Here is a 24,953-nt window from a genome sequence, read left to right on the forward strand (position 1 = left end):
CCACTTTCTGTTTGAAGATTTCCTGCATTAGCAGTTGGCGCTGAGCTCTGTATAAACACCATATGTGCTCTGGAGCATGGGTCATCTCTCTGCCTCCTCAGCACCTCGCGGACACTCGGGGTTAGCGCGCGGGCCCAACGAGGACGTATTCATTTCCATATGTTAACGTGTTAGCTCTGCAGGTGCTATATAATACTCCCCGCCTGTTTAAAGACTTATGAGAACGCTGAATAATTATGCCTGTCAGGAAAGCGTTTATTATGATTTCATGCAGGGGTTTTATGGAGGGGGTGGCGGGTGCAGCTGGAGGACTACATTGATCAGGTCGGCGTAGAATCGGCGAGTTCACACAACAGATTTTTTGATGTAATGTCTCTATCTAGAGATGCGCATAGGTTTGGTTAGTAATTAAATGTTTATGAATACTTTATATGCATTCCTCTGTATTCTCTTTGAGGGCCGTGCGTGCTTGGAGTGCAGAGAGTGAAATACACAAGCAAGTAAAATTAGCAGTATATTCTCTGGTTATTGGGGCTATATAAATGACTAAAGGTTTTATGATTGCAGTTTTATGATGGTATAATCTGGAATATAAAGGAGTTTCAGATTCTTGTTATAGGTGATGTTTTGAGGACTTTTCACCATTCAAAAGATATTAAGTGTATTAAGTTTTTAATTGTTAATTGCTATGGCAACAGTCTGGTTTATCATTTTTGGCTGGGAGTCCGTCACCTACTTGTTTCTATGGATATGTCCCTGTTCTGCTTAGAATGTTCCACAGTATTTGGGATGGGCATTGACTAATCGATAATTGATCATTAAGAATTTGGTCGATCACATTCATTTTTAATTGACAAACCGAATGTAGGTTGTTGTTTGTAGCGTAAGAAGACGAGGCTGCGTCAGACAGCGCAAACACTGGAGTTGCGGCCTCACAGTCCCACGTTTGGGCTCTGGCTCCTCCTTGGAGATCACTATGTTGCTCAGTGAGTGTGTTTACATGCACATCAGTGTCCCGGGTATGATCGGGTTTTTTTGAGTGTCCCAGTTTTGTCATGGTGCATGTAAACACAGTATCCCGGTTACTGCAACATAAAGTTGAGTGCACAAGCGTCCAAAAGACAAACACTTTTCAGTCTTTTCATCACAACAGTTGCCAAAATAAATAAAGTGACTGACATAAATAAAGTGAGTGAAATGATGTTAAATAAAGAGCTGCGCTAAACCTACACACGTCTGATCTGTGAAAACATGAACCACCTCCAACACGACACACACAGAACAGACTCACCATCATCATCATCATCATCATCTGTCACAGAGAGAACACTCATATTCCACTGAGTCATGTCCTTTAGTCCGACAGAAGCTGAACCACATCAGTGCTTATAGTTTATGCAAATGAACCATGTGGTTTTAAGTTTCATTTCTGTAAAACGTAAACAAATGTGTCAAAGCTGCATTAAACACATTATAATCTCAAACGGGCTGATGTGACTCTATAGTGGTTATGGTTTATATGTTGTAAAGTTTAGTTTATTTATGAAGATTAATAATAGTAATAATAATGACGATAATTTTAATATAAAAATGTTAATGATTATCAGAAACTGATTGCTAACTCTCATAATGATCAATTAAGAAGATTTAATCGATTGCCCATCCCTACACAGTACAACATTAAACAGTTTTACCTTACATTTATAAATTTTCTGGTGGTTTTATAGCTCAAAAATACAAAAACAGGCATTCTGACTGTGAGCGGGGTTACTGCTCCACAGATCTGACCTGTATCTTTGTCTGGTTTAGTCTCCATGAAGATAGAAAGGTTTAATCCCATACTGTCAAACATCCCCGACAAAGCAATAACATCTCCATGAAGAAAAGCATTTGACGGACCCTCCACCAGAAAAGTTACACAATGGACCTTTAACCTTAATCATAACCTGTTTCCTAAATAAAAAATAAATAAACCTCTGCCTAAAATTAATTACTTTGAATGATCAATCACCTTACATTCTTAAATTAACCATATAATTTAACTCCATTCTGGACACTGTTTGGGCACTTAGTTTAGTCTTGTTCTCGTCCAAGTTTATTCCTGGGTTTTGGTCCAGCTTTGTCCTAATTTTGATGTGCTATGTGTGAAAGTGTGAATGCAGCCTTATAATGACCTTAATTGGACCATTACTTATTCATTGGCGGTGGAAGTCTGCTCCTGCCAACTCCTTCTCACACAACTTTGGGTGAAATAAATCGTTGCTAGGATCAAACTACCAACCTTGCAGTTACAACAACACCTCTTCACCTCAGCCATAGTAATAATTTGGCAGAAGTAGTGAATAGTTTTGGGTTTCGGTTTAGCTGCCATGAAAAATAAACAGAATATTTTCACACCTTTTTAACATTTCACAGCAGGCCAGGGGAGAGGTTTGAAAAGAGGACCTGCTATAATTACATTTGACATTTTGATTCTTTGAACTCATATTTGTCACACTGTTAAGCTTGGACCACATTCACTTGAAAAGCCATAGGAGCTTTTCAATTTTCCCCTAGTTGCTGCTGCGTAGGTTGACAAGATTTTCAAAATTCTAAACTGGGACACACCCGGGTTTGGATGTTTGGTATAAATAAAATAGTGAAAACAGTGTGTAACATTGTGGATTCTTGTGTCAGTCATAATCTGAGGGACGTCTACTGCTGCATTTTTTTGCTTTATGGTCATTTGCAAACACGGATTTCTGTACCGTAATTTTTGGTCTAGAAGGTGCATTAAATCATTGAGGTGCATTATGTAATTTAGTACCGGGGCCGCTAAAGTGCGAACCCCTCCTCCCGTACGCCTCGTGGACCGTCTGACCATCCCCCTCCCGTACGTTGAGCGGACCGTCCCCCCTCCTGTACGTTGCACGGACCGTCCCCCCTCCTGTACGTTGCATGGACCGTCCCCCCTCCTGTATGTCATATGGACCATCCCCCTACCGTATGTCACGTGGACCGTCCCCCTCCCGTAGGTCTCGCGGACCGTCACCCTCCCATACATCACACAAACCGGTTCCCCCCCTCCCGTACGCCGCATGGACCATCCCCCCTCCCGTAGGTCTCGCAGACCATCCCCCTCCCATACATCACACAGACCGGTCCCCCCTCCCATACGTCGCGCGGACCGTCCCCCCTCCCGTACGTCATATGGACCGTCCCCCTACCGTATGTCGCGCGGACCACCCCCACCCGTACACCGCATGGACCGTCCCCCCTCCCGTAGGTCTCACGGACCGTCCCCCTCCCATACATCACACAGACCGGTCCCCCCCTCCCATACGTCACACGGACCGTCCCCCTCCCGTACGTCGCGCGGACCGTCACACCCCTCTCGTATGTTGCACAGATCATCACACCCCTCCCGTATGCTGCGCGGATCGTCACACCCCTCCCGTACATCGCGCGGACCGTCACACCCCTCCCGTACATCGCGCGGACCGTCACACCCCTTCCTTACGTCGCGCGGACCGTCCCCCTCTTGTATGTCGTGCGGACTGTCCCCATCCCATACGTCGCGCAGACCATTCCCCCTCCCGTATGTGGCGCGGCGCCACTAAACCAGATCTAAACTAGGTCTGAAACAGATCAAAAAACAGGTTCCCCATTATGAAAGTAAATGTGGGAGGATAATTTAAGTTTGTTTTTTTTATTTCATACAAGGAGGACTCAAATATACATGATTCATGACATTACATGACACAACTCCACGAGGGTCCAGATTACGGTTCCTGTAATGCTCCGACAATGCTTCTTATCTTACCAAAATCGAACTAAAACATTTTGACAGATTTTTGAGCTCCGCACATAAACCACATAAAATCAGTTCGCAGTCAATAAGAACAACCAGAATTAATGCACACTGGATTATTCGATTTTTGAGAAAATTTAAGGAGTTTAAGTGCGCCTTATTGTTGGTAATTACGGTAATTTGGCCAAACAAATGACAATTTATGCTCCTCTTTACGGCTGACTGGGATTAGATCAGTCAAAAATTGTGATAGTCCTGGTTTAGACCTGGTTTAGTCTTAGTTTAGTCCTCGTTTAGATCAAAATGGTCCAAAATAGGAACACCAGGGACATTTCTTGTATAGAACTGTGACAAATCAGTGGTTTTGTATAAATCTGCTGGGACATGGGATACAGGCCTCAAAACTGGGACTGTCTCGTCAATCTATGCTGGAGATAGAGTAGCTAACTGAAAGCACTACTCTGTCTACTCAAATTAAAATTAAATCTGATCCTTATTTTAGCACAATCTGACCATAAAGAGCTGTCTTGGTTGAAACTACAACAACAGGTGAGATGATTTGTGCTGTTAAACAAGACTCGCACATATGAAATTACAGTCACAAGCAGGTTTTCAGTTTTTCAGTTCTTCACGCTCACACTTTTTTGTTGAAATTCAAACAACTAAACAGGACATGAACGCTCGTATTGATCACAGGCTCCTGAAAATGTTCTGTTTAAGTCTATTTGTTTGTTTTTTTCTTGAGTTTGGCCTTGTGTTTTTGTACCTGTGCTGGCCTGGAGTATTTTCCTGATATTACAAAGTCCCTCTCTCTGTCTCTGTCTGCGTGTGCGTCTGGTTTGTGTGGATGTGCTCTCATTGGATTGAGGATGAATTGAATTTGAAGAGACATGCGGTGCCCTGTTGACCCTATCTCTCCGTCTCTTTCTCTCTCTGTCTCTCCTTTTCTTTCTCTGTCTCATCTGTTTCTCTCTATCCCTCGTCTCTGTCACGCACACCTGTGTCTCTCCCTCTCTCTCTCTATCTATTTATTTATCTATCTGACATATCTCTTTCTCCCGTCGCTCTCCTCTCTTTCTCTTTCATGCCTGTCACTCTCTCTTTCTCACACCATTCTCTCTCTTCTGCCCCCTGCTCTCACCTGTCTTTCTCTATCCACCCTGTCTCTCTCTCTTTCTCATCTTTCTTTCTGTCTCTCTCCCTCTTTTTTCACCCCTCTCTCTCCCTCGTCTTTTTCTCTCTTCTCCTCTAACTCCCTTTCTTCCTCGATCATCTCTCTCTTTCTCTCTTTTTGTCTGTCTCGCCTGTCTCTTCTCTCTTACATTTATCTATCTATCTCTCTCTTTTCGTTCTCTCATCTGTTTCTCCATGACCCCCCTCTCTCTCTCCCTCATCTTTTTCTCTCTTCCCCTCAAACTCCCTAACTTTCACTCTCATCTCTCCCCTCCTCTCTCTCCCTCACACTCGCTCTCTCCCTCTCTCTCTTCTGCCCCCCTCACCTGTCTCTCTCTCTCTCTTTCTCACCTTTCTCTCTCTGTTTCTCTACTGGCTCTTTCCCTTTCTTTTCAACCCTCTCTCTCCCTTGTCATTTTCTCTCTTCCCCTTTCTTCCTCAACTGTCTCTCTCTTTCTTTCGCTCTGCCTTTCCTTCTCTCTGTGTCATCTCTCTCTCTCCTCCCTCCCTCTCTCTCACACACTGGTCTCTTTCTCTCTCTCTTTCCTGTTTCTCACCCTCTCACACACTTGTCTCTTATTCTCTCTCACATATCTCTCTTCCACTCTCTCTTTTCTTTCTCTCATCTGTCTCTCCATGACCCCTCTCTCTCCCCCTCTCTCACTCTCATCTCTTCACCTCTCTCTCTCCCTCTCTCACTCCTCTCCCTCTCTTCTGCCTCACCTGTATCTCTGTGTCTTTCTCTCTCTATCCCCCTCGAACTTCTTGCCTCTCTCTCTTTCTCACTTGTCTCTCTCTTTCTGTCTCTCTCTTGGCTCTATCCCTCTCTTTTTCTCTTTCTTCCCTTTTCTCCCTCAACTGTCTCTTTTGCCCTCTTTTTCTCCCTGTCTCATCTGTCTCTCTCCTCCCTCTTTCACACACCGGTCTCTCTCTCTCTCTCTTTCCTGTCTCTTACCCTCTCACACACTTGTCTCTTATTCTCTCCTCACACGTATCTCTCCCTCTCTTTCACTCCCTCTTCTCTTTCTCTTATCTTCTGTCTCTCCATGACCCCTCTCTCGCCTTCTCTCTGTCTTTCTGTGTTTTTCTCTCCCTATCCCCCTCGAACTCCCTGTCTCTCTCCCTTTCTCACCTCTTTCTCTCTTTTTCACTTGTCTCTCTCTTTCTGTCTCTCTACTGACTCTATCCCTCTTTTTCACCCCTCTCTCTCCCTTGTCTTTCTCTCTCTTCCCCTTTCTTCCTTAAGCGTCTCTCTCATTCTCTTTCTCTGTCTCACTTGTCTCTCTCCTCCCTCTTTCACACACCGGTCTCTCTGTCTCTCTTTTTCGTCTCTCACACACTTGTCTCTTATTCTCTGTCACACCTATCTCTCCCTCCCTCTCTCTCTCACTCCCTCTTCTTTTTCTCTCATCTGTCTCTCCACGACTCTCACATCTCTCTCTCCCTCTTTCCTGTCTCTCACCCTCTCACACACTTGTCTCTTATTCTCTCTCACACCTATTTATCTCTCCATCTCTCTCACTCCCTCTTCTCTTTCTCTCATCTGTCTGTCCATGATCCCCCTCTCTCTCTCCCTCTCTCTCACATCGGTCTCTCTCTCTCTCATCTCTTCACTTCTCCCTCACCCCCTCTCTCTCCCTCTTTCACATTGGTCTCTCTCTCTTTTTCTATCTCTCTACTGGCTTCTATCCCTTTCTTTTCACCCCTCTCTCTCCCTCGTCTTTCTCCTCTTCCCCTTTCTTCCTCAACCGTCTCTCTGTCTCTCCTTCTCTCTATCTCACCTGTCTCTCTCCTGCCTCTTTCACACACCGGTCTCTCTCTCTCTCTCTCTTTCTCTCTTGTCTCTCACCCTCCCACACTGTCTCTTATTCTCTCTCACTCCCTCTCTTCTTTCTCTCATCTGTCTCTCCATGACCCCCCTCTCATCCTCTCTCACATCGGTCTCTCTCTCTCTCTCTCTCATCTCTCCTCTTCTGTCTCCCTCTCTCACATCGGTTTCTCTCTCACCTCCCCCACCCCATGTCGGTCTCTCTCTTTTATCTCTCCCCCTCTTTCTCTCCTTCTCTCACACATCAATCTCGTTCTCTCGTATCTCCTCCTCTGTCTCCTTCTCTCACACGTCTCTCTCTCTCTCTCATCTCTCCCCGTCTTTCTCTCCTTCTCTCTCACGTCGGTCTCTCTCTCTCATCGCCCTCCCGCTCTCTCTCCCTCCCTCACATGGGTTTCTCTCTCTTTTATCTCTCCACCTCTCTCTCACACACCTGTTTCAAAACTCATCTTTCTTTCTCACCCATCTCTGTCTCTCTCTTTCTCTCCTCTATCACTCCACGCCAACCTCTCTCACACCCTCCCGTTCTCACACTCGTGTCTCTCTCTTTCTTCTTTTTTCAGGCGTCAGGCTGCGATGACACGGAGACTCCAGACGAGGTCAAGCTGATTGGTTTTGCCCAGCTCAGTGTTAGCTGATGGCCGCTGGACTCTCGGAGCAGGTGGGGCCCAGAGACCACAGCGACCACAGCGACGACCACAGCGACGACCACAGCGACGACCACAGCGACAACGACCACAGCGACCACAGCGACCAGGGCAGAGGGACATTCCACCACTGCACCTCCTCCTCAGCTTTAGTCACTCCACATTTCAGTCATTCTAGCAACACGAGTGCGGTGGAGTTGTGTATTTCTCAAATTCCTCAAATTTTAATACCACAATCATAATAAAAACTCTCCTTCTTTAGACAATAGAGTGTGATTTTCAACATAGTATTTATATCTGTGTAATCCCTCAGTGGTCCAGTAGGCGTTTATAGTCTATGTGCTCTTATACTTGCTCTGATACAGCTCAAAATCATTCTAAAGCGATTCATTCTGTCCTGTGAATGTGACTTTTTTAGTATCGATACCTGCTCAACTGAGTATCTAGTTTTGATACTAGTTTTAGTACTGAACCTGATCTGTATAAATAAAATACGATCAGACATAAATAATAAGACGATATATGAGATACAGTTATGAAGTCTGCCCTTGAAAATCCCTATAAACAAGAAATACACAAATATACGTGACATAAAATAGCAATTCCCTAATGGATATTGGCTTGGAGCTTCCTGGAAGAGTACTCAGGCTTGGGACTACATAGTTGTTTTTGTTGAACATTTCTTTGAGTTAATGTCAGCACTGCGAGCAAAGTCTTGCCTTTAGTGTATAATAAAACAATTAAAAATGTTAAATGACCTCCCCTGGGCTTTGGGCTGGATTCACATTCAGTTATTCCACATGGCCTCATGAATAGACTCTGTGGGGGGAACTATGAAAAGACACTTTCTGAATGTATTTTGTATTTTATACTCTGCCCACGAAACAAGCACAACTCAGAACCGAGCTCAAGGCAAATGTCCGATTAGTCACTGCTGAGAATGTCAGAATTCTCAGAAATTTAGTTTTTCAGATTTTAAAAAGCAGAGGTGGGTAGTACTCAGTTACATTTACTATATTTAACTTTATTATTATTTTACTATATTATACTTACTTTGTTTTACTTGTACTTGAGTAATATTTTTATTAAAGTAACAGTACTTTTGAGTAAAAGCTTTTGTGAAAATCCAAAAATGACAAAAGCCTCATTTTGACATTATGAAATTATTTGAACATTTATATTTCATGCACCGTTCCTTCGGATATGATTTAGTTTTTCTAATTTTTGTATTTGTGTGTATTATTTCATGTTTAATTCTTTAATTCTTTAACATTAATTTGTAATTATAAAACTTAATACATTATTAAAGCCCCAATAGTTACTCTTTAAGTTCATCTTAGTAGTGGTAGTAGTTTTCTCAAAACTTTTTTCTCTTACTTTTCTTGGACCAATTAAAATTTATTTTAAACTAAAAGTATTCTTACTTGAGTACAGTTTTTGGCTACTCTTCCCACCTTGAAAAAGTAAATGCAAAAGAACTAGAAAAGGTAGAACAAAATACATACTTTTAAACAGGCTGTATTGATGTGCTGTTAAAAACCAAGGTGTTGTAATATTTTTAAAAACTCGTAAACCATTTGAAATCTGATTTTGCTAAAACTTTATCTAAGTTAATTGCAAAAGTAAAAGAGGGAGAGTTTACTCGTAATGATAAAGTAAACTACATGTACAATATAAACACAACATAAATACACAACTCTTACTCCTGAACGTTTTGCTAGAATGACACAATAATCTTCCACTTGCCCCCAAAAGCTGCTCTGCACCAAACCGTCTCCCCCACGCACAGCTCCTAAATGCCCCTTGACCCTTGACCTTTTCCAACATTCCACCGCCAGCACACGCCGCGGATCAGGACGACCCCCCGGAGACTCACTCAGGTGTGAAGGGCCACCGTTCACTCGTAGCTCTTTGAATGTTGCACCATTGGATTTTTGTTACCTCTTCATAAAACTCATTATTTATTATTATTATTATTATTATTATCATGACGAGACACAAATTTCATTTTATTTGACCAGTTTCGGTTTCTCATTTTGAATCCGCTTTGACACACGTCTCATCGAACCCATTTACTCGCGACGTTTCCCCTGAGGTCACAACGTAATCTCCGGTAAATTTGAAACAAAAGCACATTTATTACACAAAGAATGTCTGTAAAAATATTAAATTCTAGCCACATTTTTTCAAAAGAAGGGAATTATTTATTATTATTAGTTTGAATGTGCAGTCAAATTGAGACCCGGAAGCTACTGTGTATAATTTGCTGCCGTGGACAGTGTTAAAAATGCTAGAGGTGCCTTGTTAATTTTTCTGTGCCTAAGAAAGTAGCTAGTGACAATGTATGACAAAAAAGCCTATTGAAATCCATGTTAGAAATGTATTACCACAGCACTGACACCATTCAAGTAATGTAAACAAAGCTACGATGCACTTTTGGGTTGACGAGCTAATGCCTTTAGCCTTTAGCCGTTAGCGCAGGTTAGCGTGTATGCTAATGTCTTCAGATGAGCTAAAGTGCGTATTACAGGTTTCGATGATGGTCTAATTTTGACTTAAGTTGGTTGGATAAAACTTGTTGTAAATATACATTATAGTTTCACACGAATCAAGAAGAAATTTGTGGGAAAAATAAGTTGAAAATGTGTTGAATATGACAGAAAGTAAGAGAGATCAAGAATTATGTCCAAAAGTTAAGCGCAGTTTATACCCAAGAAATACATTTTTCTGATATTTTAAACATTATTTGAGAAAAGTTAAATAGTTTTCTTATATTTTCATTTGTCAAATTATAATTTCTGTGTACATTAGGCTACGTTCACACTTGCCCCTATGCGACCTGTATCTGATTTTTTTCAAATGTGACCCAGGACACTTGGATATGTGGTCCTAAAACCTGATACATATCCGATTTTTTGACATGCGACTTCAGTCTGAACGGTCAGGTTGCATTCATCCAACCTACATGTCAGGTTCAGAGTCTTGTTAATGCAGGGAAAGTGAGGTTAGTGAGTTTATTAATATTTGGGGCTGTATTCAGGCCAAATTGGAGGGGTCTTATCGGAACCAGGCAGTTTTTGAAATGATTGCCAAAGAAATGTCCAAGCGTGACTACAGTCTGTCCTGGCTCCAATGTCAACAGAAAATAAAGAGCCTGCGAAAGCCAAATACAAGGAGGCTAAAGACTCAAACAAACGAAGTGACTGTGATCGTGTAACTTGTCCATTTTACGAAGAACAGGACCATATTTTGGGAGACAAGCCCAGCGTTTAAGTGACTTCCGTAAACACTGAGCACTCTCACTGCATGTGTGGACACTTTTGGGGCGTTAAAATTTCGCACTGGAGATCACATACAGGTCGCATTTAATTTTAAATGTGAACAACCTCGCAAAAAAAAAAAAAATCAGATTTCACAAAAAAATCCAAATTGAGGATAAGTCCTGCAGTCTGAGCATAGTCTTAGGCTACGTTCAGACTGCAGATCTTAATGCTCAATTTGGATTTTTTTGTGAAATCCGATGTTTTTGCGAGGTCATTCACATTTCCAGTTAAATGTGACTTGTATGTGAACTACAGTGTGAACTTTAAACAGCCCAAAAGTGTCCCGCATGTGCACTGGAGGACACGAGGACGTCAACCGCAACAAGCGTGCTCTGTGTTTATGGAAGTTGTCCAAACATGGACGCGAGCATTTAGCACCTGGAGATTTTAAAGTTCCTCTCGTACCGGAGCCAGAACATGAACAACTTACTTGTTTTAAGGAGGAGATTGAGAAGGAGAAGGACGAGGTTTTTGGAAGTGGCGTTTTGTGGGGCAGTCCGTTGAAATTAACGTGTGGATGTGGAGACGTAGCCAAGAGTGGTGGGATAGAGATGTACTTTGCTTCAGTGACACGGAGTCCATTAACAATTTTCGTATGATGAGAAGAACGTTTGTGTACATTTGTCGCTTGTTCATAATGTGTAGGTGGGATGAATGCGCCTTAGCCGTTCAGACTGAAGTCGCATGTCAAAAGATCAGATATGTATCAGTTTTAGGACCACATATCCAAGTGTCCTGGGTCGCATTTGAAAAAATCGGATCTGTGTCATTAAAAGATCAGATACAGGAGCATAGGGGCCAAAAAATCGGATTTGGGTCACTTCAGGCTGCAGTGTGAACATTTTGACGCTACAGCATGGTTGCTAGGTAACAATTATGGAATTCTCTAGTGCGATTTCCAACCTGGAAGTAAAATTTTAAACCTCAAGAAATGTCAAACTGGGAAAGGATTTTAAAAGACTTATTATTATTATTCGTATTTTTTTAGTAAGTAAAATGAGTAGTCTAACCTGTCATAGGCACTTTAAGATAATACTCCATTTATTTTTCCCGCAGCACACAGAGAACATATGTATTACTACTATCCTGGATAACTAAAGGTCAAATAAAATAAAAATGAATATTCCTCTGATATAACTATTACTCAACAAACTGTACTGTATGCCAATGCATCTGAAGACACCAAAGGCAACTATTAAAGTGTGTCATTGAGCCATTTTGTTTGTCCCAAAACAATTTCCGTAGCTCAAGATTGTTTTATTGAAGTGATATATAATAACTTCTGCTAAATTGTTTATTTTATGAAATAATTTATTGTGTTTTCTATGTACAGTATGTGTATCATTTCAGCGTATTATTACCTCTGTCCTCTGTAATCAGCTGATGTCAAATTTCCAACAAAGAGCAACATATAAAGAATTGCTATTTCAAACTGTTTCATTTACTTTTTTGAATTTCTTAATGGTGTTTTTTTCTTGTTGGGAAGATCTAACCCAACTTGTAGAAATTTCACTCCACAATCCAATACTACATAAAATGGGCAAAGTCCAAAATGTGTGTTATAGAAAAAAAAAAAAAAAAAAAAACCCACTAGACCAGGGGTGTCAAACTCATTTTGGTCCGGGGGCCGTACCCAACCTACTTTGATCCCAAAGGGGCAGGATCAGAAAATTCATGGCATATAAACCCCAAAAATAGCAATAAGTTTAAATATTTGTGCAGAGGAACACAAATCTATTACAGAAATCTTTTTTAATTAATGAACTCTTTCTTTTACAAAATATTATAATATTATGAACAACCTGAAACTTTAAGAAAAATACAATTTCAACACAAAGTTTTAACATTAACTTGTATGCAAATAGGAATAAGCCAATTTTTCTTGGAAAATCCTGCACTCATTTTCTCATTTTGGACCATTTGTCACGGTCAACAGTCAAAACGATCGTTCTTTAAGAGCGTTTGGAAAGAGACAAGTCTTCATTTGTGCTGCTCTGGTGGGAGGGGCCACGCACAGAGGCGCTGGAGAAGCTGATATGTTAAGCTGCGCAGAAAATTACCAATATTTTAATAGAAAATATAATTAAAATATTTTAGTAGAAAATCAGCCGAGGGCCAGATTAAAGGTCTTGGAGGGCCAGATCCAGCCCCCGGGCCATATGTTTGACACCCCTGCACTTGACAATATATAGACATTAACTAGGGAGTCCCTCAAGGCACTTTTCTAGGACCTTTACTATTTATTTGCGTGTTTTCTAAGATGCATTTGTTTTCTATGCTGATCTAAAGCAGTGCTAAAACAGAATTTAGTCACAACTCGATATGTGCAGATGTAACCGCACAAAGCCACAGTGATTAAACATTTTTGTTATTCGGTATCCAATAAAATATTAGACCAGTAAAAGCAGATGTTTAACTTTAATTATTCAAGTATTCTTTAATATAAAAAAACATACAATATACAGTGACAACTCCAAGTGGGATAGATGCTTTCACAGTAAATGTCACATTAGCTTTAACGTTAAAATAAAACTACAAAATCCATGTAACAAAAGAACAAATACGGCCACATTTGTGAATAACTCAAATGTCCACCATGTTTTCAGCAGCGCTTATGCCAGGAACGAGTGAGGATACATCCAGGTATATTAAATATTATTGACAGACATTATAGTGAGACATGGTGTCCTAAACCTCACTACAGCTGTAGTAAGGAGACAAAAAATAAAAAGTACCCCAATGCAAACAGAAAAAAGGCATTTAATGATATGTAAAAACACAGGCATATTCATGATGCAGCTCCTGTCGTCAAACTGAAGCTTGTTCTCACTGAGGGCAGGATGTCCAATGCAAAGTAACAATGACAGAGAAGTTGTAGCAAATGACCAGCACAGAGACATTCTGTATAAAAAAGTGAAGAGATAATCAAAGTGATTTTCATATGCAGTTATTTTATTCTGCAATGGAATTGTATTAACATAAATTACATGATGACATGACATGATGCTCTCAACCAAGGACAGTAAATATCTTTAAAATACATAACTTAATAGTCTTACGTGTCAAAACTGATAAACTTGAACATTCAACAGATTTTTTTTTTCTGGATTGAACCAGACACATGATACTGGTGCGTCTCTATTTGTGGGGTACATAATCTTACTATTAATAATTAATAATTTATCAATTTATCCAAGTCAGCGATTACTATCTCTGTTGTCTCTTGCTGGCCTTGATATTATAAGTTATACGGCACAAGCTAAAAGTGTCATTCCTAAAGAAGAGTTTTCATCAGATGCTGAGGTCAGAGTCTGACCAGATGAGACACTACTTCTTTCGTGCTTTTGGCTTGTTGTTTGTGAGCTAAATAGCGCTAGTGTAAAGCACTTCAGAAAATCTTACTGGAGTGAGCTTAAATTCCTACATCAATAGCCTCATACTGTGTTCTTGACAATATAAATCAAATGTCCATGTGTACATAGAGTACTCCATATTGTCTGTACACACAGGAAGTTGATGGAATCAGTGACTGCAGAGCTGTGGGTTTGGTGTCTGGCTCAAGGGCACTTCAAAAGGCAACACAAATCAGAAGGCAGGATTGGAATGACAACACCATGTGGTCTGCATGGCCTCACATGTTTTAACAATCATAAAGCATCACATTTAACAGAGAATGAACATGGACAACACCTGTGTCCTGGAGACACAGCAGCAGCCCTCTGTACAGAGTTCAGTGACTAAACAAAAGGCAAAGGGCACCAGTCTTAGCAGCGCAGGTGCTTCTTGCTGGACATGTCGTTCCAGATCCGGTGCATCTCCTCTGGGGAGATCTGGTGCACGGTGATGACGCGGCGGTAGCGGCACAGGCTGTAGGCCATCTTCCAGTGGTTGAAGCCACTGTTCTGATACGGGTGGATGTTGAGTTTGCGCAGACACAGGCCCACGTACACGTCCTCCAGGTGCAGCAGTCTGGTGTGGAGGGAGGTCTTATAGATGAGCTCAGCCACATCTGCAGAGAACACATACCCAGTGCCCGAGCAGAAGGGCGGGTACCGACTGTCCGGGTACAGGTCCCGGGGCATGTACCACTTACTGCGCATGTCCCGGATGGGACCCCCGTTTATCACGTAGCCTGTGAAGTACCTCCTGCGGGGCTTCGTGTTGGGCTTCAGCAGTTTGTGGATAAGGTTGTCCATATTCACAAAGATGTCACTGTCCGTTTTCATCACATACTGGGCCTTTGGGCAGAAGGTGGCCACCCAGCGCATGCCCATGATGGTCTTCAGAGTCAGGTTGTGGTACGAGTCGATGAAGTTCTCCACCACTATGTCATGGAAGATCTGGCTCTCCTGCTCCACCATCTGGTTGAGCACCTCGTCAGTGTTCTTGCCCAGGAGGAAGATGGTGAGGATGTGGATGTCTCCATAGATGCTCTCATCGCCCCAGGTCTCCCTGATGGCCTGACGGGCATCAAACTCTTTATGGGTGGTGCTGATGAGGATGACCAGGAAGGGGCTCACGCTCTCACACTTCTTGGGCTCATTGATGACAAACTCAAAGGAGTGCGGGTTGAGAGAGCGTGAACGGATGTTGGTGAAGGTGAAGTTTTTGGGAGTTTTGACAGTCTTGCGTATGGGTATGGACATGTGTCCTTCATAGGAGGACGTAGGCCGAGAGATACTGAGGTACCACAGTGCACTGGCCCAGCACACCACTGTCAGCAGGTACAAGCATGATACTTTGGAAGGCATTATGCTTCATTTGGGACAGTGGAGAGACGGGAACAATCTTCTCTTCCATCAGAGCAGCTCCTCTGAGCCCTGCAGCCTGGAGCTGCTTCTGCATGCGCCCAAACATGAACTGTCAGCGACGGAGGGCTGCGGGAAAAGTGGGGCTGTTTGGACATCAAACTCCTCCTGACGACACTCGCTGCTCCATTTACATCTGAAAGAAATACACAAATGGAAATTGCTAATTAATATTATGGAGTTATATTTCATAGACCTGTGAGTGGTTTTAATGGTGGATAAATCCAAATGAGCATCACACAATTTAAAATGTTACTGACTCAAACAGCACTTAGAGCATAACAAAATGTCTCACAAATCAAGACAGATTTAGTTTACATTGAGACACTTGATTAAGCGCCCCACAGTCATGTATGTTATAACCTAATGTCTGTAATGTCTCCTCCATCCGACTGAGGCCACAGAGAAGTGTGTGCCCAAAAACACTTGACTTGATTATGCCCAACAAATGCAGCTGTAATCAAATTATATTAGCACCATAAATATCCTACAGCCTCTGCAGAGGACTCACTTGTGCAGAGAAAGTCACAAGTCATCAGATTTCAGACACATCTCCAGGATCAAACTGTGGAACATTCAGCTCCAGTGGGCGACAGTTTGTGCTCGAGAAAAGTTCATATTAAAGTCCTATATTACACAAACTTTACACTTAAAGCCATGTTATAGTGTTGTTACCTCATGAAAAATATACCTGGAAAAACATACCTGGAGTTGCATTTTGTTTCATTCACACAAGTTTAGAGTAATCAATGCTCTGTTCCACCTTGTGATGTCATCAAGCAGATGTTAAAAACTACATTTTACCTTTTTCACTAGAGACTGACAATTATAGAACTAAAATTATCCAAAATAATAGAACAGTTTTTAAATTTGAGAGAAGAACTCAGCCTAAATATGCAGGATTTGTGTGTTAAACATGTATGAATGAAACAAAACACAACTCCAGGTCTGTTTTTGATGAGGAAACCACATTATAACATGGATCAGATAATAGTAATATGAGCTCTTTAGACTCAGTCACACTTTGGTCTTCCAGTTTTCTGACACAGGGACCAGCTTATGACGAGACCCCAAACCTGTGCCACAGTTCTGAAATCAGGTCCGGTCGGCTTCTGTCAGCCTGGATTAGTGGGTGGATTATATTAAATTGCTGGGACGTTGCCATGGAGCTGCAGCCCCTCTGATGAGAAAACAGCGTTGGTAAAAAAAAACATCCAAAACAAGTTATTGTTTTAAATTTACCGAGCGTGTGGTGCCAAGAGAAGCTGTGATTTTGCAGAAGCCTTTGACATAACGGAGTAGTATGTTCTCCTGCAGCTATAACAAAACTACTAATGACTTGTAATTTGTGTTGATTAATGGTTTAGTAATGATTCTTTGCAGTGACGGGTGTTTTACAGGTATCAGTGATGGAAGGTAACAAAGTACAAAAGTAAAAGTGCAATACAAAGTACAATTTTTAGGTGTCTGTACCTTACGTAAGTACATTTTACAGTGGGTACTTTGAACTTTCACTTCACTACATTTGAGAACGTGTATTGAGGACATGGTTTGACATCTGCTGAAATGACTGAGACTTATTTTTAGCACATTTCATTTCTGTTAATGTCCCAACTTCGAGCCACACAAAACACAAAAACAGTCAGAACATTAAGAAATCATTTGAATCACTAAAAACCGACATGTACTGTTTGTGTATTAGTGGAATATTCACCAGTGACCATGTAGAAACACATTAACAAACACTAGTGTTGTAGTCAAGACGGCACTAATCGAGACCAAGACCAGTCCGAGACTTCAGGGTCCTGAGACCGAGACAAGGCCAAGACTTTTAAATGTCGAGACCGAGACAAGACCGAGGCAGAGAACTTCCATCGGCACTTTACACAAAACTGTGAAGAAAGTGGGTAGGATTTTAAATTTTTCAAGGATTTTTTTCAAGTTTCTTACTGGAGTTACATTCTCTTACTGGTTTTACAGAGGGATTTAGTCTCTGCACATTTACCAAACACACCTCGTGACAAATACAGATGCATTTGTTCACTTTTATTAGGCAAATTTCAGCCACAGGTCACGGTAAGAAGTTTACTGCCAGTTGTAATGAAATATCATGAGTCCAAGCGCCTTCAAAGACCGAGACAAGACCAAATCCAAGCTCCTTCAAGACCGAGACAAGACCAAGTCCAAGCTCCTTCAAGACCGAGACAAGACCGAGTCCAAGCTCCTTCAAGACCGAGACAAGACCAAATCCAAGCTCCTTCAAGACCGAGACAAGACCAAATCCAAGCTCCTTCAAGACCGAGACAAGACCAAATCCAAGGTCCTTCAAGACCGAGACAAGACCAAGTCCAAGCTCCTTCAAGACCGAGACAAGACCAAATCCAAGCACCTTCAAGACCGAGTCCAAACGCCTTCAAGACTGAGACAAGACCGAGTCCAAACACCTTCAAGACCGAGACAAGACCGAGTCCAAACGCGGTCGAGTCTGAGACGAGACCAAGACTTTAAAAAAAACGTCTCGAGACCGGTCTACTACGAGACTTGCAAACACTGCCAAATAAATTTTAAGATGGTCTAAAACTACATAAAAATTGATTTAAAAACACATTTCCAGGAGTCTATAATCAATACAAGTGTTCATGGTCCCTTTTAGGTGTTTGATTTTCAATAAAAGGTAAGTGTCTAACTAAAAACTGTTGGCGAACATCTTATTTGCTGTCAAGACCTGCAGCTCATGCAAAATAACACAACCCCAATGACAATGGCCGTGCCCATGACAACTTCCGGAATAAGGTGGATATTGTCCGAGTGTCAGGAAGAGCATTGTTAACATGCTAGTTGTTGTTAGTATTACAGTGAAGTCAGAACGCTTGGACAGCCTAAAGTAAGTGAGGAATAACCCTGGACCACTGCAAACTGTTTAAAATGAACTAGTTTTAAGACGTAGAAAAATCAAGTACAGTTAAACGTTTTTAGGTTTTATTAATTCATTTACAACATCCACTTTTATGCAAAGATTCCAGACTGATGAAAAGTTAGTGCTGTAGCGTTTCCCATAGCGATGAACAATATTAATAAAGAAGCAACAAACCAATTTGTTTTCTTCATTATTTGTCTCCAAAATCAAAATGAAAAAACGCATAAAAATGGATTTTCAGTTTTTGATTTTGTGTTTAAATGAATCATGGAAAAAAATGGATAACGGCCGTTTATCCATTTTTTGCGCCACACACGAACTGAACTAGGACTAAAACAGAACTAAACCGTTTTCAGTCCTGGTCTCAGTCTGGTCCTAGTCTCAGTCCTGGTCTCAGTCCTGGTTTCGGTCCTGCTCTCAGTTCTGCTCTCGTCCCGGTCTCAGTCCCGGTCTGGTCCTGGTCTGGTCCTGGTCTCAGTCCTGGTCTGGTTCCGGTCTCAGTTCCAGTCTTAGTCTTGGTCCTGTTCCCGATCTCAGTCCTGGTCTCAGTCCTGGTCTGGTCCCAGTCTGGTCCTGGTCTCAGTCCTGGTCTGGTTCCGGTCTCAGTTCCAGTCTTAGTCTTGGTCCTGTTCCCGATCTCAGTCCTGGTCTCAGTCCTGGTCTGGTCCCAGTCTGGTCCTGGTCTCAGTCCTGGTCTGGTTCCGGTCTCAGTTCCAGTCTCAGTCTTGGTCCTGTTCCCGATCTCAGTCCTGGTCTCAGTCCTGGTCTGGTTCCGGTCTCAGTTCCAGTCTTAGTCTTGGTCCTGTTCCCGATCTCAGTCCTGGTCTCAGTCCTGGTCTGGTCCCAGTCTGGTCCTGGTCTCAGTCCTGGTCTGGTTCCGGTCTCAGTTCCAGTCTTAGTCTTGGTCCTGTTCCCGATCTCAGTCCTGGTCTCAGTCCTGGTCTGGTCCGGGTCTCAGTCCTGGTCTCAGTCCTGGTCTTAGTCCTGGTCTGGTCCCGATCTCAGTCCTGGTCTCAGTCCTGGTCTGGTCCAGGCCTCAGTCCTGGTCTCAGTCCTGGTCTCAGTTCTAGTCTGGTCCCGGTCTCAGTCCCGGTCTCAATTCCGGTCTCAGTCCTGGTCTCAGTCCCGGTCTTAGTCCTGGTCTGGTCCCGATCTCAGTCCTGGTCTCAGTTCTGGTCTGGTCCCTGTCTGGTCCCAGTCTAAGTCCTGGTCTCAGTCCCGGTCTGATTCCGGTCTGGTCCCGAACCTGGTTTAGTCCTGGTTCAGTCCCGGTTCAGTCCGACATCGCAGTTTAAGTCACGGAAACAGGAAACAGCCTTTGCAATTTTGTGTTTAAATGAAGAACGGAAAAAAACCTGACAAACTGAAAAAATCTTTATCCGCTTTTTCATTTTGGTTTTGGAGACAATCATTTTTTCGTTTTCTCTTTTTTTTTTTTTTTATACTGTAAAACGAATGAACGAATGATACACAGATTCTCCTCCACCTTTCTCTCTTTCTCTTTCTCTCTCCAGCGAAACCTTTACGAGCTCTGTTTTTTTTTTTTTTCAAACGCTCAATGAAAAAGCGAGAGTGGGTGGTTCGGCTTCACAGCAAAATGACCATGATGCATCACTTCTCCCTGTTCAAAAGCCACCTCCAGACGCCGTACGCACACAGAAACAACACGCGCGGACCCCGAACCCGATCTCCACGCGCTCCTTTACCTCCTCCTGATAAAAAACAAAAACAAAAACATGAACCAGCGTTTGTTGTGAATCACATACGAGTGAACGGGAAAGCGCCGGCTGGTCTATACTCCACTGTTTGTCTTATTTGGAGTGTTGTGACGTGTCTCTATATTGCTTTTCTGTTTTCTCTATATCAAACACATTTCTCTACTCCATTGAAACTCCTATCGCAGATCTCATCTCGAATAAAATTGCAGTGTGTGAAGGCAAATATACAGAGGCAAACTTCAATTCACTCGCCTATGCAGTTTGAAGAGCAAATACAAACGCTACAGTACGAAATGTAATCTTAAACAACGTTTGATTTCAAAATCTATGGCTTTGGATGATGTTTGAAAAAGAAATATAGTCAAGAGTGCTGATACACCGCTGCAACCAGGCCCGGCCGCAGAAATTTTAGGGCCCGGGGCAAAAAGCGTCAAATGGGTCCCCCTCTAATATTAATAAATAGGAAGAGTGTCTAATTTTGGGGCCTGGGAAATCGATTCCAAACACTTTCAAGACCGAGACAAGGCTGAGGTCAAACGTCTTCAAGACCGAGTCCAAGCACCTTCGAGACTGAGACAAGCCCGAATCCAAATGCCTTCAAGACCGAGATAAGATCGAGTCCAATCTCCTTCAAGACTTGCCTAAGGACACAACAAGAGTTTTTACCACATGTCACGGTAAGAAGTTTATTGCCGGCTGTAATGAAATATGATGAGTCCAAGCACCTTCAAGACCGAGACAAGGCCGAGTCCAAGCTCCTTCAAGACCGAGACAAGGCCGAGTCCAAGCTCCTTCAAGACCGAGACAAGGCCGAGTCCAAGCTCCTTCAAGACAGAGACAAGATCGAGTCCAAGCTCCTTCAAGACAGAGAAAAGACCGAGTCCAAGCACCTTCAAGACCGAGACAAGATCGAGTACAAGCTCCTTCAAGACTGAGACAAGACCGAGTCCAAGCGCCTTCGAGACAGAGACAAGACCGAGTCCAAGCACTTTCAAGACCGAGACAAGACTGAGTCCGAGCACTTACAAAACCGAGAAAAGACCGAGTCCAAGCGCCTTCAAGACAGAGTCCAAGCTCATCCAAGACCAAGACAAGACAGAGTCCAAGCTCCTTCAAGACCGAGACAAGACAGAGTCCAAGCTCCTTCAAGACCGAGACAAGACCGAGTCCAAGCTCCTTTAAGACCCCTAAGACTCCTTTGTCCCCGCTGTTTACTGCCCTGCTGCCTCCAACCAACGCCAACAATCACTTCACATTCATACTCGGCAATGTTGGTGTCTTGAAGTGTCTTGCCTAAGGACACAACAACAGTTTTTACCACCGGTGTCTCACTGTGGAAATCATGGGACGATATTGAAATTTTGTCGCATAATTATCATGGTGCTTATATAACTGCACTTCACGATTATATCACGATAATTATTTAAGTTGTTCACAGTTTTAAGTCTGGATATTAGGGATGTAATGACACATAAAAATCATGGTTCAGTACGTATCTTGGTTTTGAGGTCACGGTTCGGTTCATTTTCAGTACAGTATGGGAACAAAATAGAAAAACATTTGCTTGTTTTTGTTTCTATTAAAGCAACAATTAGTTTTAACATTATACAAATGGGAAAATTAAAATAAATGCAAAGTGCTGCTTGGTAATACTAATAAGTTAAATAAAATATTCTGAAATAAGCAACAAATGTATGAAATATTACAAAAAATAAATTCCTTGTAGACAGTAAACAAAACTTTTCAAAAAGTAAAGTGCAGTATTGACAGTTCCAGCATGAAGTTTTACTCAATCTTCATATTTTTGGCCAGAAAAAATAACTTGTCTGCTGGCAGCTACAATGTCCCCAGTGGTTGAAAATTCACTTTTGCTAGGGACAGAATTTGTGGGTATGGGAAGGTATGGGGGTGAAAACTGAAGACTGTGGTGTGACGACTGTAGTTTTGTGAGGATTCAAGGATTTGGTTTGGAGGGACGTAGTTAATGCTGGGGCCAATTGTTGTCAAGGCAGCCTTCCTAACTATAAAGCGCTGCGGGAAACACTGCCACCCAAATTATGGACGAGTTTCTTCGTGAATATTAAAGAGTCGAGTTTTCTGTGTAGCTGCACATGTAGCGGTGGAATGTAAACACACACAGTTTCCCAAACTCACTCGTGCACAGCCCTGCACTGAACCGATCATCCTGTATCGAAAGAGTTCGGCACAGATACATGTACCATTACACCACTAATGGATATGAATAATTATAATTGTAATGTAATGAATGGATTCCATATTTGACCAACGGTTATAGTATTGTGTTTGGTTATGAGTGAAAACAACTATGATCTAGAAGAGAACATCATGGATAAGTAGCTTTGATCTAGCACAGGGTTGTCAAATTCACAAAGGACCAAAATTTAATTTTGTCATGGGCCAAACTAAATATTTATTGAATATTTTCAACAACATTCTGCATGTTTTCTCTTCTTTTGAGCTATGTAATGTATGTTTAATGTTTAATAATAGTTTTGCTTAAACACTGAATCAACAACAAGCAGAATATAAAAATAATAACAACATTTTAAATAAATAATGTCTCTATAGTCTATCTGTAGCCGGCGGGCAGCTCTAATACATGTTTGATATGATCTCATGGGCCAAATATAATTATATCGTGGGCCAAATTTGGTCCTAGGGCCTGAGTTTGACATGTCTGATCTGGCACATTCTGGTGAAATTGAGATGATCATTGTTGGCGATTTTCACGATTCTATAAAATGTCTCAGGAATTATTAATGTTAATCCTTTTAATCACAATCAAAGATGTTATTGTTTATTGTCCCATTCCTACACTGTGGCACCTCGTATTCCAGTCTCCTATCCAAGTATTAACCAGCTCCAGCTCAACTTAGCTTCTGAAATCTAAGGAAATCAGACTTTAACAGGGAGGTCTGTCCACAAAAGATTGCAATACAACAACAACTATTGGAACTAGATAATAGATAGTAATTTGAACAGGTATTGATACTGAGTAGAGCTGCTGTGAGTCTGTGTAATTCATTAGCACAAACCAAGTCGAACACCAGAGTCCACAGACCGAACACAATTGGATGTCTGATACAAACATGTTTCTTTAATTAAAACATCTGAAACCAAAACTAAAACGTAGCAGTGCAGGTTTAATTACAACCAATCAATCAATATAACTTTATTTATTCATTTAGATAAAAAAAATTTAAGTAACAGCTGCACATTTAGGTACTTTAGTATATAAATTAACTTTTGAAGCTTTAAAAATGCTTTGTGTACTTTTCTCAAACACTTTTCTCCATGAAGATGCTTGTCTGGAATGTTTCGCAGTATGGCATTAAACCTTTCTATCTTCATGGAAACCAAACCAGACAAAAATACAGGTCAGATCTGTGGAGAGGCGACCGCGCACACAGTCAGAATGTAGTTTTTCGGGATATTTTTGAGTTATAAAACCCCCTGTAATTGAATAAATGTAAAGTAGAGCTGCTTTATGTCACACTGTGGAACATTCCAGAGCAATAACATATCCATAGAAACAAGCAGGTGACAGACCCCGAAACAAAAAGTTACACAGTGCACCTTTAAACCAAATAATCCTTGAGTTACATCTTCAAAGCTACATCAAGCAAAGATTTGAGGTTTAATCACTTGTTTAGACTGAAATGTTGCATGATAATATATCTGCAGTATTAAAACTCTTCAGCTTCACCTCTCCATAGATCTGACCTGTAACTTGACCTAGAATATAGTATCTCCTTGGAGAGGTTCGATGGCAAAGAAATATCTCCATGGAGACAAGCAGATGATGCCAGATGAAAGCTAAAGAAGGTTATTTAATGCATTTTTGTAATTACGTGTTTAAGTAATTATGTCTTTATAAAGGATGAATAATTTTTTTTAAATAGAAAAATATAGAGTTGAGTGGTTTTTCCTTGAGACAGTGTTAAAACGGGCCGTCAATGCAGATAAAATGAAACAGAAAATGAAACTCAACTATATTATACACTAAATTATCAAGCAGTGAACCAAGAGAAGTTCATTTGGGAAGAAAAAATAAATAAGTGTCTGCTTAAGCTGTCATAAACATTCCTTGGTGTGACACTAATTGTAAGCACTGCTCTGTCTGAGGCTTTGTTACACTTTAATTGGAGCTTTGTTAAAACAGTTTGACCATAAAGCACTGATTTAAGCTTTGTTTACACATAGCTGAGTATGTTGAGAAACGATTATTTCCCAACCTCCATATTCCAAAATAACATCGTGCACACAGCATCGTTTTCAAAAAAGTTTTTTGTTTACATCAACCTGCATAAATTTGCCATCGAGCGCCATCAACTATGCCAAGACTCTGGGCTGCACCTGGGTTAGATTCAAACCTGTAGCATTTATTTCATTACAGTTGAAAAAAATTACTCAAACATAACTTGAAAAAAGTGCATTATTGAGCGGGCTCGCCTCTCCACAGATCTGTTAAAGGGGCAAAATTGCTGACCTCCGAACCTCATCAGTTCTGTGTGCAAATGCAAACACATGAAAAGTGTGGAAAGACCAAAAATGTGGCTGTTTGCTACAGGTGTTCCAATCAGTAGGAGCAAAGAGGGTGCTCTTGGAAAAAAGGATCAAGACTCAAGACACAACGGATTCCAGGCACTCCAAAACAGTAGAAAAAGTAAACACATCGCACGAGGAAAAATATAATTAAAAGGCCTTTATTTGAATGGCCAAAGCCAA

At 41.6% G+C, this 24,953-nt stretch overlaps 2 protein-coding genes across 2 annotated transcripts in view; one reads left to right on the forward strand and one right to left on the reverse strand.

Moving 5' to 3' along the window:
• The window catches only part of stk39 (serine threonine kinase 39), a 103,997-nt gene extending 91,804 nt beyond the window's left edge, over positions 1–12,193 (forward strand). The window contains exon 18 of the mRNA XM_020928940.2: positions 7,355–12,193. Within this exon, the coding sequence (XP_020784599.1) occupies positions 7,355–7,429 (75 nt within the window). The 3' untranslated portion in view covers positions 7,430–12,193. The remainder of the gene's footprint in view (positions 1–7,354) is intronic.
• A 2,332-nt stretch (positions 12,194–14,525) lies between these two features.
• Positions 14,526–15,512, reverse strand: b3galt1b (UDP-Gal:betaGlcNAc beta 1,3-galactosyltransferase, polypeptide 1b). The gene has a single exon (XM_020928971.2). It carries the CDS (start codon positions 15,510–15,512, stop codon positions 14,526–14,528), a length of 987 nt encoding a protein of 328 aa, XP_020784630.2.
• Between the last annotated feature and the right edge of the window lie 9,441 nt (positions 15,513–24,953).

The sequence above is a fragment of the Boleophthalmus pectinirostris genome, unplaced genomic scaffold, assembly GCF_026225935.1.
Source record: "Boleophthalmus pectinirostris isolate CB_2022bp ecotype Guang Dong unplaced genomic scaffold, ASM2622593v1 HiC_scaffold_1, whole genome shotgun sequence".
In the NCBI taxonomy this organism is placed as follows: domain Eukaryota; kingdom Metazoa; phylum Chordata; class Actinopteri; order Gobiiformes; family Gobiidae; genus Boleophthalmus; species Boleophthalmus pectinirostris.

What these genes read in the sequence shown, in the direction of transcription:
- b3galt1b (XM_020928971.2), bottom strand. Translation starts at nt 15,512, where the DNA reads ATGCCTTCCAAAGTATCATGCTTGTACCTGCTGACAGTGGTGTGCTGG.